At 48.7% G+C, this 16156-nt stretch overlaps 1 protein-coding gene across 1 annotated transcript in view; it reads right to left on the bottom strand.

The window, feature by feature from the left end:
- Window positions 1-13101, bottom strand: part of FADS2 (fatty acid desaturase 2) — a 42705-nt gene extending 29604 nt beyond the window's left edge. The window contains exon 1 of the mRNA XM_006875002.1: window positions 12602-13101. Within this exon, the coding sequence (XP_006875064.1) occupies window positions 12602-12808 (207 nt within the window). The 5' untranslated portion in view covers window positions 12809-13101. The remainder of the gene's footprint in view (window positions 1-12601) is intronic.
- Window positions 13102-16156: the final 3055 nt, after the last annotated feature.

The raw sequence follows: 16156 nt of genomic DNA, 5'->3' as shown, positions 1-16156 counted from the left end.
GTTGGAACCGACTCCACTGCACATAACAACCACACAAGTCTTTGCAATATAACGTGTAACGCATGTCGACCCCAGGGCTGTTTCTAGGTCAGAGGTGGGGAATCTTTTTTCTGCCAAAATTTATAACATCATTCGTGGGCCATACAAAATAATCAACTTAAAAACTAGCTTGCTGTATTTGGTCAAACAATTAACTGACTTACCCCTAATGTGTGGTGGCACTTCACAACAAAAACAACAATGTGTGGCTGCAAAGCCGTTTGAACTGCAAGGTCAGTGGTTCAAGCTCACCAGCTGCTCCTCGGAAACCTTACACAGGGTCACTATGGGTTGGAACTGACTCAACAGCACTTAACAAGTCGGGCTGCTAACCTCAAGGTCAGCAGTTTGAAACTACGAGCAGTTCTTCAGGAGAAAGATGAGGTTTTCTGCTCCCCGTATAAGATTTACGGCCTCAGAGACCATATACATTGTCTCTGTGAGTCTAAACCGACTCCACGACACACAACCACCACCACCAAATATATATTTGTTGTTGTTAAGTGCCATCGAACACATATACATATATATGTTATCGTTAAGTATATATATTTACATGTTGTTACAGGGTCACTATGGGTCAGAACTGACTCCATAGCACATAACCACCATCAATGTGATGACCGGAACTGCGGCTGCCCTGACAATGCCAGACCAAATGATTTCCAGGCTTTACACAGCCCATTCCCCACCCCTGTTCTAAGTGGGTCTAACCCCACGCACAAAAACTTATTATCAACGCAACACCAACTCATGGGGTCCCATGCGTGTCAGAGTAGAAATGAGCTCCATAGGATCTTCAGTGGCTGGCTTTTCAGAAGTCAGTCACCCAAGGGCTGTCTTCCAAGGCGTTTCTCGGTAGTACACCTCAGCCTTTAAGGTAGGAACCGAGTACACTATAGCCATTTGCACCATACCCGAAGGTGCATCATTAATGATGCATTTCCAGATCGTTCAGAAGAAGAAAATTGCACTTAAGAAGACTTAACAACAACACATGTTGTCAGGAGGGAGCCTTTGAATTGGCTCCCCGTCACAGCGATGCTGTATAGGGTTGCTGAGGCAGCCGATCTTTATGGGAGCAGAAAGCCTCATCTTTTTCCTGCAGAGTGGCTGGTAGATTAGAACTATTGATCTTGAGGTTAGCAGCCCAGGGCTTATCCTACAGCACAATTAGCCCTCCTCTACACACACACATATCTATTTATAAAAGAGTTCTGGGGGCGTAGTGGATTACATGTTAGGTTGCTTGCTGCAAGGTCAGCAGTTCAAGTCCACCAGCCTCTCCAACAGAAGAAAAATGAAGCTTTCTGCTCCCGTAAAGATTTATAGTCTCAGAAACCATATACAGGGTCACTATGAGTCGGAACCGACTTGACAGAGCACAACAACATATATAAAAACTGAGAAAGCAAATGAGGCAACATGTGAAGACTAGTGAATCTGGGTTGAGAATATAGAAATATTCATTTATTTATTCTCTCAATTTTTTGTTCAGAAAATCTAAAAAAAAATTTTTTTGAAGGGAAACATGACAAATCAACCCCCCCTCCCCCACAAAGTATCTCCCAGCAGTAATTGCCAGTGTTATCCCGCCTCCGTACCACACCCCTGGCCTCAAGTCCATTTGTACTATTTGTGTCCAGAACAGACTGGCAAAGTAAAACTGGGCCCAGGGTTGTTATTTTTCTAAATGCCTGTTCCCTTGGCTGAGCCAAAAAGGACAAGCATCCTTGCATGGTGCAAACAGTAAAGTGCTCAGCCACTAGCTGAAAACTTGGTAGTTCAAACCCACACAGAGGTGCCTCGGAACACAAGTCTGGTGATCTGCTTTTGAAAGTTCCGTTTCGGGAACCCTCTAGGGCAACTCTCCTTTCTATCACATGGGATCAGAATCCACTGACAGCAACCAATGAAAGCAAGGATCAGAGCAAGCATGCAGGGCTTCAAAAGGTTCATGGAAATTTCCATTATCTTTTCATTCCTTTTTCCCACAAACTTCTTGAAGTCTCCTGGTATGTTTTCAGAAAAAGCAGAAGTGTTACTGCAAGAGTGCGGGTTCCAGAGCTGAGGCCCCCACCACGGTCCCAATCTCATCTACAAAGTAAGGACACTTGCACGATGGGCGTGGGGCTGGCCCTAAAAAAGCCCTTTCATTGGTTCTCCTCATATCTGAGGGCGGCTTTGGTGCAATGCATTAGAAGTCCCGGTAAGCAGCTGCTTCCTCAGAACAACTGCATTGCCAGATAACAAAACCATCACCCTTTGCTTATCAGTGAAGGTAAGTCAGCCAGTGCACTCACCTCACATCCATCTCTGGACCCCTCAGTTCCAGCTCACCCTTCCAAGGCCCCAGTCCTCCCCCTGGAGGAAGAGACAGACAGACTCCTCTCCTCTCAGAGAGGGCCATGTCCACAGTGGCTCTCCTTCCCTGAGGCCAGGAGAAGGGGACAGAACATGCCAGGCAGGGAGCCAGGAGATACCACACACAGAAGACTCAACAGCCCCTCTACAGATGAAGAAACTGAAGCTCAGGAGGCAGGGCGGGGCGCTGCTCAGGCAACAAAGCCAACCACCTGAAATTGTTAGCTGGACCCCCGACTCCTTGTGAACCACACACATAGGAATGAAACGCCACCGCGCCCTGTGCCAGTCTCCCGATCGTTGTGGGATCCCGATCAGGCCACTGGGATCCATGGGGTTTTCATTGCCTGATTTCTGGAAGCAGATCTGCAGGTCTTAGTCTGAAAACCTGTTCAGCATCATAGCAACCCGCACGTCTCCATATGTGGTGCACTGGCCAGGAATCCCGACTTTCTGCTTTATTTTCATAGTAGTTACCATGCTTGAAAATGACCATTTCTTTACTTCCTTATTATCTGTCTCCACACTAGGTTTCAAACCTCCCAGGGAAAGAGCCAGGTCTATCTTATTTGCTGCAATGACCCCTATGCCTACAACAATGCCCAACAAGAGGGCTCAGAGGAAATGAGTCCAGGACCCCAGCAGGAGACTCGTTTGTTTTGCAACAGAGTTCAGACTCCTCTTCCGCCATCTTACACCACTTGGCTTGCTCTTCAGAAACACCCAGAATTCTTAGCTTTCTCCACCTGGCTCGGCATAACCTTTGTGAGTTGAAATTCACCAGGTTAGCCACCGAGCCAAGGGTTTAGTATATTTCGTTGTTAAGTGCTGTCAAGTCAGTTCCAAATAATAGAGACCCTGTTTTCGGAGGAGCGGCTGTTGGGTTTGAACTGCCAACCTTGTGGTTCACAGTCCAGTGCTAAGCCTATAGCTCCACACCAGAGTTTGCACATACAACTCCCCAAATCTACTAAATGCTGTCAGGGGGGCCATAGTACACTTTTGATATTATTGTCAGGTGTCCTCAAGTCGATTCCAACACATATGGATTCCGACATTGTGGCAGAGAACTGCCCCCAGAGGATTTTCTAGCCTACAATCTTTATGAGAAATCCTAGTGGCACCGTGGGCTACTCATCAAAACTTCTGCTGGGGCTGTTCTACTTCTGTAAAGACAGTCTTGGCTACCCTGTGGGACAGTTCTACTCGCCCCCAAAGGCTCGCTGTGAGTCTTCTCCAACAGCGCCACTGGGACTACACTGCAGCCAGTGCAACCATCGTGCAACCAGGCCATATGTAAAGATGAGGAAAGCGGCCTAGGGAGGAGAAGCTGCTGCCCACCGTCACACTCCAGGAGCTAGCCAAGCCAGGAGTAGAGACAGGCAAGTCTCATTCCTGTAACACAAGGACCCCCAGCTAAACGCGCCCCCTCATCCCAGAACATGCTACCCTCTACAATGGCCTCACACTCGCAGGTTCACACATACAGAAGAGTCAGCTGGTACACAGCAGCACAGAGCCAATCCAAACGTTGATCTTGGAACAAGAATTAGAACCAGGCTCCATCCTTGTCTGTCAGGGAGAGCAGCCAAGGGCTTTTTAGGAAGAAGGCCTGGGCCGAGTGTGGGAAGAAAAGAGATCAAGAGAATTTGTGTGGAGGGTAGGTAAGGGTCAGGCCTGGCGGCTCAAGCTGCAGGAGGGAGCTGATCAACACCCAGGTTCCTAAAGGGCAGGTATGTATCTGTTATCCTTTCTGATCTTGACCAATGATCAAAGCTTCTGCCATCCCCCAGCCCCAACATTGGCCTGCTTTGTAGAGACATGGTCCCCGCCCCATTCCAGGTGGAACTCCAGGTTCGATCTGCGTCGGCACTTAGTATCTGGTGCTTTGAGGAGCTTCTGAATGTGTCAATCTTCCCTGCATGTGGATAGTTCCTGGGCCAGCTCTCCTCATCCCAGTTCTTAGCAAGGACTCAGGGACGATGCGATGAACCAGCTCAGGGAATGAGACTCTGGACCAAATGCTTACGGGGGGAGGAGATGTAACGGATGGACTCACTGCTCACCTCCTGAACCCCCGAGTCTGTTTAGTGTCACTATGGTAGAAAAAACTCCGACACCAGATGTCCCTAACCCACATGTTGAGGTGAGCATGTGCCAGCCCACCATTTTGGACCCAGGGTTTTAAGATTGTTAATTCCTCTTCTCCTCACATCCCAAGACATATGAGCAACTGCTAATGAAAAGAAGTAAACAGGCATTCAGGCTGTAACATTTCCAGTTCCATGGAGAGGTGACGATTCCAATTACATTCGGACTTAAAAGTCTCTCCGTTTTCTCTTAATGAAACTTCCCAAGTCCAGCATTTACAGTATTACCACATTGGATAAATACTGGACTGTGAACCACAAGTTTGGAGGTTCGAATCCACCAGCCACTTCATGGGAGAAAGACGAGGGTTTCTGCCCCTGCAAAGATTTACAGCCTCAGAAACCCTATACAGTATGGCTGAGTCGGAACCAACTCAACGACACACAACAACTATAACAACAGTGTCTACAGCTCATCTTCATCAGCTGGGGGAGGACCTGGACTTCACGAGAGATCGTTGGTAACCGGCCAAGCAATTTCTTCTCATTCTTTCTGTTTCAGCTTTGAAGTCTTCAACGTCAGTGTATCAATGGCTTTTTAGCCATGCAATCTTTTCCCCTTCAACTTTTTCCATGGTTTCCTATCTTCAGAGTAGTTTATAACTACCAGCAGCAGCTTTTCTTTCTGCCCATTCTGATTCTTGGGAGAACAGACATACCTTTCCAATGTATTTCTTGTATTCAATTGCTCCTTGGGCTTTTTGTCTTTCTTTGGCAGAGTTCTCAGCATCATTAACCATTCTTTTCATTTCTTCAGGTGGGTAATTGTGAGCGGGTTTTTTGTTGTTGTATGTCCTTTTTGATGTATGTCCTTGTCGTTCAAGAAGACCATTCACATCTACCTTAAAGGTAGATGTGAATGGCCTTCTTGAATTCCAGTCAGATCAAATGTACCCAAAAGGATGATTATCTTTCGTCACTTATTCATCTTCATGGACCTTAATGGAAACAGTGACTGATTATAAGAGGCTGCAGAAAAGATTTAAGACTTCTCGAGGGGTACCACTGTGTTTCCTAGAATCAATTTGGGTATGACCCCTCCCATGGGTTCCATGCCAAGTGTAATGGTAAACATATTGAACAGCACCAGATCACTAGTGTCTTCATCACCAGACAGCTCCTGCCCGGCTAGGAGACTGCGAGACTGAGAAAGAGTAGAGATAGAACGCAGAGATGCAGGCAGGGCAGGGGTACCCAATAAGCAATTAAGAGCCTACTTGTGCTTACTTAGTAATCTGTAGTGAACTGTCGGTGAAACCCATGTGAAATTGTCTACTACCTATTAGCAAACATTGTTGTTGTTGTTAAGTGCCGTCAAGTTGGTTCCGACCCATAGCGACCTTGTATAGGGTTTCTGTGGAGCAGCTGGTGGGCTTGAACTGCAGACCTTGCAGTTCAAACTGCTTTGCAGTCTGGTGCATTAGCCCACAGTGCCACGTGCTTACCTTGCTGGCTGGGTACAGGCAAGGTAATACCTCGGAGATATTGGGGGTTCGTTTGCAGACCACCCCAAAATAATGGCACTATCACAATGAAGTACGGCACCTGCATTTTTTGGTTTGCCACTGCATATAAAGGTTATGTGTACGTTCTCTGTCATCTGTTAAATGTGCAACAGCATTATGAAAAAGTTTGAAATATTGTAAGGGAGACCAAAATGTAACACAGAAACTCCAAGTGAACCATACGCTGTTGGAGACATGGTGCCAACAGACTTGCTCACTCAACACAGGACTGCCACAAAATCTCCAATTTGTGTATATATATAAAAAAAAACAAAAAACTAAGAATAAAACAATAATCAGGTATGCCTGTACTCCGCCCCTGTCAGGGATCGTGAATTTGAAGAGGCTTTGATTCTGCAGGAAGGTGCTGTGGGGTCGGAAGAGAGCCAGACCGAGCTGTGATGTTCCCTACAGATTAGTACATATGCACAAGTAAGCCTGTGCTTACCTTGCTTAGTGAGACATCTGACACTGGATGTGAACAGAACACGAAGCCCAAGAGAAAACAGCAGTGGAGGCTGGTAGGGCTGTGCTCCGGGCCCAGAGAGCCCCTCCAAGAACATCCTCACTGACCAGCAATGGAAAGGCGACACAGGAAACAAGTCCCCACGAAGGCAACCAGGATGAAGGGGATAGAGCGCAAAGACTGCTGGGGTCACTTGCCATTCTCATGTTAAAGAGCCAATGCCAGGGACACTGGGCAGCACTGAGGGCCAGCAGCAGGAAAGGCCCCACTCGGAGAAGGCTGAGCCACAGGACGGAAGAGCTTCTTCACAGCCAATGTGTATTCCTTCTGAAATGTGGGGTCCTGAGGGTTCCACTTCCTCCCACTCTTCCTCTCCTTTCTACAACTCCCAATTAGGGACCACACAGGATGCGGGAGGTGCTGGCTGCTCCCTCACAACTGTGGAGCCTGCTTAAATTAAAGAGAGATTGCACCCACAGATCATGTGAGCTTGATGTTGTTGATGTTGTTGTTAAGTGCCAGCAAGTCGATTCCGGCTCATAGTGACCCTGTATAGGGTTACCAAGGAGTGCTGGTGAGCTTGAACTGCTGACCTTGGGGTTCAAAACGACTTTGCAGTCTAGTGCATTAACCCACAGTGCCACACCAGGACTCTTGATGATAATCACCCTGTTGATCCAATTTCAAGAGTCCTGATGTGGCGCTGCAGGATAATGCACTGGACCGCAACAAGGTTGATAGTTCAAACTCACCAGCCGCTCCAGAAACCCTATACAGGACCAGTATGAATTTAGCCAACTCGATGGCACTTCACAGCTACATTCCCATTTCACGGACCTGGAAAGTGATTTGCCTGGGAATTCATAAAGCTGGAACTAAAACCAGTCGCTCTGCTCAAAACCCTTGGTTCTCGTGCCTTGTCTGAGGAGCACATAGTGGTTCCCTTCTCCGTCTGTGGGCTTTTCACAAGAGCAGCAAAGCAGTAGTCTAAAGACGAAACGAGCTGACCTGTTCTCACCTTCCCTTAGCTCTAGAGACGACAACTGCAGACAGGACAGGAGTACAAGGTGGCAGGGATGGGGTGGATCGTGGCATCTAGAGACAGGGGTTCCACATTCAGCTCCCAGCTTGAGAATAACACACACACTAGATCTGGATCACTGTCTGTGAGCTCATCATTTCTGTCCACAGGGCCAGCTCAGAGCATGGAGACGCCCACCAATGTTTGATACATTGTTGTTGAGGACGACAGAGTTCTACAATGGTAGGATGCAGCTGGGAAAAGAGCAGAGATAGTCTTGGGTCATGGGTGAGGACGAAAGAAGTGCCAGAGAACCAAAGAGGTGGGTGTAGGAAGGAAGGAATGAGGGAGGAAAAGAGTTGAAGGAAGGAGACAAGGTAGGAGGAAAGGGTACACTGAGCAGACTCAGTAACAGAGACTCGAGTTTAGGTCTGAGCACAAAGCTTGGCGAAGGCTTTCCAACATAATAGTAGTGAGAGATCCTAGAGGGCTGACTTGAGAACCAGAAGAATGAACAAATCCGCTGCAAGAAGTATAGTCAGAATGTTCCTTAGAAGTGAGGATGTCGAGACCTCATCTCAAGTACATTGGACATGTTATCAGGCGGGACCAGTCCCTGGAGAAGGACTTCATGCTTGGTAAAGTTGAGGGTTCGTGAAAATAACCTAAAGGAGATGGACTGACTCAGCGGCTGCACCAATGCGCTCAAACATGGAAACGAATGTGAGGATGGGGCAGGAGCAGCATTTTGTTCTGTTCTGTACGGGGTTGCTATGAGTTACAACTGACGAGACATCACCCAACACCAGCACAATCTATGAATGTGCTCTGTTGACTTGTAAAAATTAAACAAGGTACTATGGCAAGTAAGGCCAAGTTCTAGCTTCTGCCAACTGCCCTTGCCCTTCATGAGGTTTTTCTTCTGGAAAAGAGGCTGATCTGCACGTGGAGGGAAGTCTTTTCTTCAGAGATGGGAATCCCCTATGAAGACCCTGAATTGCCCCAACAATGGCTTCCCCTTTAAAGCCTTATTAGGCTATTACTACACCTTGACTGAAGGTTCCTAACTGGTAAGTTAAGTGTTCAAGGGGGATCCAATTAATCAATCCTCAAGCTCAGAGAAAGAAGTCTGCATCCCCAGGGAGCAAAGTTACCTGCTAACACTAAGCCTAGACAATGACAAGAGTTCTAGATTCCTGGCCTGTTTGAGCTCTCTCCAAGTTCCTTCCCCATGATCCTCATGGCTTTTCTCCAACCTGGCTTCAGATGGTGAAAGAAAAAAAGAAAAAAAGAATGCCAGGAAATCCAGCAGTCCACCCCCGGCTACTCAACCAAACCGCATGGGGTGTGTTTCATGGCTTTAGAGACAGAAATTATCTTTATATCTTGCTACACCAAAGAAAAATGTTGTACGTTTAAGAACTTTCCCCCTCCAAATTCCTCTTCGCTTACTTCACAGTACAAACCAGTTGCAGAGGAGTCCATTCTGACTTGTGGCACCCCATGTGTGTTAGAATAGAACTGGGCTCCTTAGGGTGTCCAGTGGCTGAGTTTTCAGCAGACCAGTAGCCTTGCTTCTGAGTTAGCAAGCATTTACTGTTGATAACCTTCACTGGCAAGGTGCCCTAGAAATGTAGTGGTTATGAGTTGGGCTGCTAACCTCACGGTCAGCGGTTCTAAACTACCAGAGGTTCCGCGGGAGAAAGATGAGGCTTTCTGCTCTTCTAAAAGATTTACAGCCTCAGTTGTATATTTACAGCAGGGTTGCTATAAGTTGGAATCGACTCCATGGCACATCATCACCACCACCACCACCAACCTTCACTGGCATCCTTTGTCTACTCACACTCAATTGCATTTATCTAGAGCTTTGGTAGCATAGTGGTTGCGAATCGGGCTGCGAACCTCACTGTCAGCAGTTTGAAACTACCAGCTGTTCTGTGGGAGAAAGATGAGGCTTTCTGCTCCCGTAAAGATCTACAGCCTCAGAAACCCTGTACCGGGTCGCTATGAGTCAGAATCGACTCGACGGCACTTAACAACAACAAATAGTTCATGAAGTGCTGTTACCGATCAGCCTCACGGACACAGGTACAGGTGTAATGACAGCGGAAAGAGATTCAGTAAAGGTGGTTACTCACTCAGTTGTTAATTACTCACTCAGCAGCTCCAAGTGGGGAAAGATATGTCAGTCTACTTGTGAATCCTATGGGGCAGGTCTGCTCTAGCCTATAGTCGCTAAAAGTCGAAAAGGCAGTAGGGTTTTTTAGTTTTAGTTTTTGTTTTGTTGTTTTGGAACTGCTAGCATGTAGTAGGCAGTTGATGAGCCTTGGGCTCAATCATCTGTCTTCATCGCCAAGGTTCCTGGTATTCCACTTGGACTCCAGTCCTCCTTTGTCACAGGGCCGTTAACATCCAAGATGCCAGATTTACTATCAATGAGAGTCCTGTAGTCAGCAGCTGGGGCAAGTTCAGAAATGAAAAGACAGTTACATTTTCAGTTCAAATTTAGGTAACAAGAAGAGAGCCGGAGAGCGCAGGCTCATAAGATGGATCTGAACCCTGGTTTTAAAGGGAGCTCATAGTTAGGAGGAGTCCTGGTGTGGCGCTGTGGGTTAATGCGCCAGACTGCAAAGCCGTTTGAACTGCAAGGTCGGCGGTTCAAGCTCACCAGGGGCTCCTTGGAAACCCTATACAGGGTCGCTATGAGTCGCAACCGACTCGATGGCACTTCACAACATAGTTAGGAGGAGTCCTGGTGTGGCGCTGTCCGTTAATGCGCTGGACTGCAAAGCTGGTATGAAGCACAAGATCGGTGGTTCAAACTCATCAGTCGCTACTTGGAAACCCTGTATAAGGTTGCTATGGGTCGGAATCGACTCGGCAGCAGTTAACAACAACCTAGTTAGGCATGTACTAAGGACTCCTGGTGTGGCACTGTAACAATCAGCACTGGACTGTGAACCACAAGGTCAGCAGTTCTAACCCACCAGCTGCTCCTTGGAACTGTTATGCAAGGTCACTATGAGTTGAAACAGACTTGATGGCACTTAACAACAAGAACACTTTGAAGAAAAATTAATTATCAAACTAGTAAGTTCTAAGGAAACGGCAGCTTGAGACGTTCCATATAGGAAAATACATTTATTTAACAAGAAGAAATATTCACACTAACCATCGGTTTTTACTTCTACTAGGAAACTTTTTGTTAAGCTGGTTGGGGCAAGAAGCTTCTATAATGTTCCTATGAAATCATGAACAGACCAACACAAATCCAGCAACATGCAGGCATGGAAAAACTCCAACCAGGAAACAGATGTTTTTATTGGGAATTATCCTTAACAACTACCTCCCTGGGTGGTATAAACAGTTAACTCAGTTAGCTGCTGGCACTTCCGGTCCACCCAGAGGTGCCTCCATGAAGAAAAAGCCTCTGGAGGGCAGACACACAGGGGGTCACCGTGAGTCAGAATCAACGTGACAGCAATGATTACCCTAACTCAACTTCCTTACAGGTTTGTGGGCAGGTCCAGATGAGGTACGCTGAATGATAACCCACACCTACCTAAGTTAGGCACCAGCCCAGGGAGGGCTAAGTCGTCTTGTTGTTGCTAAGTGCCTTCGAGTCAGTACCGACTCATAGCAACCCTGTATAGGGTTTCCAAGGAGCAGCTGGTGGATTTGAACTGCCGGCCTTGTGGTTCAAACCAAGCTTGCAGTCCCTTGCATTATCCTTCAGCACCATACCAGGGCTGTAAACACCACACAGTAGTGTTTACAATGAGGTAAGTAGGGTCACAAGCTGTAAGAGGTATAGCGGGCTGTTTCAAGCTGGTCATCAGTGAGCCAGCGCGTGAATGGCTGTTTCACTGCTCCCTGGTTGGTCAGGCTTACTTGGTTAGGAAGGAGGTGGGACAGAGTCCCACCCATTCAGCTAAGGCCCAAAGGCTAGACTTCCAGGTGGAGCGGCCTTCCTCAGTGTGTCCCTCCCTTCAGCCTTTCCTCCTTCAATCTTTCCCTTTCCCCATTCACCTTTCCCAAGTTGTCTATGCCACACAGCTTGTTCAGTACGCCCAGCCCACTGCTACCAGGAGAAGCCTTCCTCTTCCCTGTTTGCCTCGGTTCTTTTTCCTCGAACCCATCAGAGTCCACGGGGCCCCAGGTGCACCTTAAAGAAATTGAAGGCTCTCAAGCTGTGGGTTGGGGGCCATGCTGCAATGGTGGATCCCCACATTTGGAGCTGGTGAGATGAACAGCCCTGACCCCGAGGAGGCCCGGAGCCCACTACCTTCAGGATCGATGGAGGAGGAAAGGGCGTTCCTAGCAGGGCTTAGAGACAGAGGGCCATTGAGGAGAACGTCCGAGAGTAACCTCGGGTGCAGTGGCGACCTGTTCCAAGCCAGGACGGTGTACTAAATCCACCGGCTCCCTCACCCTATCTAATTGTGTTCGGCCAACTCCAGTCTTTCCTCCTTCTGTCAACCCCCCAGCCACTCCCCAAGAAGGCCGGCTCTTGTAGTAATCCTTGTAGGAGCATGGGAACAAGAGCTACCTGGCGGTCTCTTCCCCAGGCAGCCATGCGGGCCTTAGACAAGAGTCAACGATGGGGCTAGACCCCGCCCTAGTCTGGCGGGAGAGCGCCAGAAGCGCGCCGGGTGCCCACACCTGGCAGACTCCGCTCCCGCTCCTTCCCATGGCGCCCGGGGGCAGCCATCTTCCACGCGGGGGGCGCCAAAAATCCCAGAGTCTGAGCGCCCCCTTTGGGAAGTTCCCGGCTCAAAAGGCGTCCGGCGGAAGGCGTGAAGGGGGCTCTCAGGGCGCGCGGTCGCTACAGCAAGGTGCCCTACCGCTCGACTCTCCACCGCAGCGCTGCCAAAATGGGACCCCGACCTCAAATTCACCCAGGGGATGAGGATTCGGGGCGGGAACGCGCACAACGGACACTTTCTTTCCTTTCCGAACGCACCGAGTGCTTGTAGGCGTCGGGGACCTGGTTGGTGCTTAGGGACTCCCGCCGAGAGCAAAGAGGGTGGCAGGGGAGCCCCCAGACTCTTACCGTAGCATCTTCCCCCGCGTAGTGCCCGATGACCCGGTGGCCACCCGGGTGCCGGCTGGACCATTTGGTAATGTTGTAGACCTTGCGGTCGACGACAAGCCATTTGTCTGTACGCAGGTTGTGCTTCTGAATCTCCTCCCAGCTGAAGGTGGGGATGGGTGCCTCGCGCTCGGGGCCCCCCTCGCCCTGGTTACCCCCCTTTCCCATGCTGTCTGCCGAGCGGGCTGCCCCCTGCGCTGCGACCTCCCGGTGCCGGCTGCTCGCGGCACCAACTGCCCCAGCTGCCCGAGTGTGCAGGCCGGGCCCAGCTCGCTTTCGGCTTTTGTCTTCTACTCCGCCTCCCACCGCGCCCCCTCCCCCAGCCCGCTCGCCTTCCCTCCCGAGGTTCCCCGTCCGAATCCTTGGCTTCCCAGTGCCCCCAAGCGTCCCCTCCTCCGTTCCTCCCTTGGCCCGCCCCAATGGACTTTTGCCTCCAGTAAAACTCTAGTGGCCCTCAGGGCTCCCCCCGCCCGGGGCTCCGCATCCTCCTGCGTTCCCCGCCGCCCAGGTTTCCACAGTGATCAGCAGACCCTCTGCACCAATCCGGGCGCGTCGCCCCGCCTGCCATTGGCCCAGGAAAATCTTTCGAAGGCCAGCGGGCTGGAGCTGCGGGTCCCAGTCTCCCCCGCCCTCTTGCCCGCCCGCGTGGAGTCGGCCCTACGTGTCGGACCGCCCCTTTCCTCAGCCGTAGCTCGGGGCGCAGGGGAGATTTCCCCTAGGAACTAGGGGGCGCGCGCGGAGGCTGCAAGCCTGGTAATGCGCGATATGGCGCGACCGCTCACCGCCCGCGTTCCCGGGCTTGCACCTGATGTCAGCACAAAGAGGGGGACTCTCGGGGCGCGCGGCCGGACCCAGTTTCAGTCGCTACGGGCTGGGCTAGATACAGCTTGATAGAATGGGAACGCTAGTCTCCATTGTCCACGTTCTCTAGCGGCCTTATGCAGCCTCTCTGGAAAAAAACAGTCGTCTTTGGGTTCGTCCAGGCTTCGAACCCTGTAATCAGTCTTAGAAAGTACTGGCTGACCCTCTGCCCTGCACCCCGTACTAGACGTCATGGGGGCAGGAAGTGAATACAAAGATGAACATTACACAGCTTCCCCCTCCAGGCTAGGGCTCTACAGTTGGGGGTCGGAACCTGGAACAATATAGAACCACATACAATTAATTCTCTGGGCCACTATACAGATTCTAGGAAGTTGAGATGGAAATTTGAAGGCAAGTGGAGGAACTAGCTTTGTAGGCCTGGACCCTTAGGCCTTCGCTTGATGGAACTACTCAGAAACAGCTCCGGAAGTAAAGTTCTGCTCTGGAGCCCCGGGGAACATAGCCTGGCAGAGTGCCGAGAGGAATGGGAAAGGTTGAACAGAGGGAGATGGGAACGCGGGAAGGCCTTGGGAACCAGGAGGTAATAAAGGGCCATGGTATCATCCTTGAGTAATATATATTACCCCGCTGGCCTTCGAAAGATCCTCCTGGGCCAATGGCAGGCGGGAGATTTACATAATACCTTCAATAATGGCTCCGCCTATCAAAGACCATGGAGATGGCACAAGACTGGGCAAAATTTCCTTCTGGTATGAACCAGAAGCTCACCACAGAACAGACTAGGGGACAACTACCAACAAACATCTTTCAGATCAACAGGTCTTGGAGAGCCAGCACAACTTTCTTTGATTCTCATCCAACCCAGTACGTTAATGGGACCCTACTGTTAAACCCCAAACTCAAGCCAACTGACCATTGGATCAATTACAACTCATAGGGGTTTCCAAGACAGCCGCGTCTTTCTCCTGAAGAGCAATGGGTACATTTTTAACTACTGACTTTGGGGTTAGGAGCCCAAGGCCCACCGCACAGCACCACTAGGTCACCTTACATGGCTTTGTTATTGTTATTGTTGTTGTTGTTGTTGCTAGGTGCCAACTGAGGCAATTCTGACTCATAGAGACTCTGTACACAACAAAACAAAAAACACTGCCCACCCGGCTCTGTGCCATTCTCACAATTATTGATATATTTGAGCCTGTTATTGCTCCCACTGTTGAGGGGGTTCTTCCTTTTTTTTACTGACTCTACCCTTTGCCAAGCATTATGCCTTCTTCCAAGATTGGTTCCTCCTGATAGTATGTCCAAAGTGCAAGAGACCAAGTCTTGCCACCTTCCCTTTGAAGAACCATTATGACTGTACTTCATCCAAGACAGATTTGTTTGTTCTTCTGGCAGTCCATGGTACCTTTGGTATTCTTCTTCAACACCACCATAACTCAAATGCAACATTTCTTCTGCCTTCTGTATTCACTGTCCAGCTTTCACATGCATATGAGACTATTGAAAATATCATGACTTGGGTCAGGCTCATGTTAGTCCTCAAACTGACATCTTTGGTCTTGAGCACTTTAAAGAGGTCTTGTGCAGCAATTTGCCTAATGCAATATGCCATTTGATATCTTAATAGCTGCTTCCATGAGTGTTGATTGTTGATCTAAGCAAAATAAAATCTTTGACAACTTAATTCTTTTCTGTTTATCATGATGTTGTTTATTGGTCCAGTTGTGAGGATTTTTATTTTCTTTACCTTAAGATGCAATCCATACTGAAGACTCTCGTTTTGGTCATTCAAGTGCTTTATATTTTCCAGTGTATCAAGTCCTCTTCACTTTTAGCAAGCAAGATTGAATTATCTGCATACTGCAGTTGTAAATGAGTCTTCCTCCAATCCTGATGCCACGCTGTTCTTCATAAAATCTAGCTTCTCGGATTATTTGCTCAGTATAAAGATTGAATAAATATGATGAAAGGATATAATCCTGGCACACAGCTTTCCTGATTTTAAACCATTCAGTGTTCCCTTGTTCTGTTCAAACTACTGCCTCTTGGTCTATGTACAAGTTCTTCATGAGTACAGTTAAGTGTTGTGGAATACCGATTCTTTGCAATGTTATCCATAGTTTGCTATGATCCACACAGTCCAATGCGTTTGCATAACCAATAAAGCACAAACAAGTAAACATCATTCGATAGGCATTACTTTGAATCAAGACCCAGTTGACCTCAACAATGATATCCCTAGTTCCATGCTCTCTTCTGAATCTGGCTTGAATCTCTGGCAACTCCCTGTTGATGAACTGCTGCAATAGTTTTTGATTGATCTTCACCAGAATTTTATTTGCATATTGTCTATTAAGAAGTGAAGCAATTCGGGCCTAAGATGAAGTGGTCAAATTCACATGGTTAGAATTGCCACCATTAGTTTTCTTTCACCCATCAATCATACGACCTCGCTGAATGAAGTCAGTGGGGAGGAACCTGTGGGGAGTCTTCCACAAGAGAACACCATGATGAAGTGGGGTGATAGGAAGAGCACCCTGGCAGACTGGTTGGGGACAGGGACAGTAAGGAACTCTACAGTCTCCTTCTCCCCCACTCTCTGCCCACACTTAATTCCTTATGTCTCCAGCCTGCCCACTAAGAATTCAATCAGATCAGCTTTCCCAGAACTGGTATCATTCATTCCAC

This window comes from Chrysochloris asiatica, unplaced genomic scaffold (assembly GCF_000296735.1).
Source record: "Chrysochloris asiatica unplaced genomic scaffold, ChrAsi1.0 scaffold00310, whole genome shotgun sequence".
Taxonomy (NCBI): Eukaryota; Metazoa; Chordata; class Mammalia; order Afrosoricida; family Chrysochloridae; genus Chrysochloris; species Chrysochloris asiatica.
Note: the sequence above shows the minus strand (reverse complement) of the source record. Positions and strands in the feature narration are given on the sequence as shown.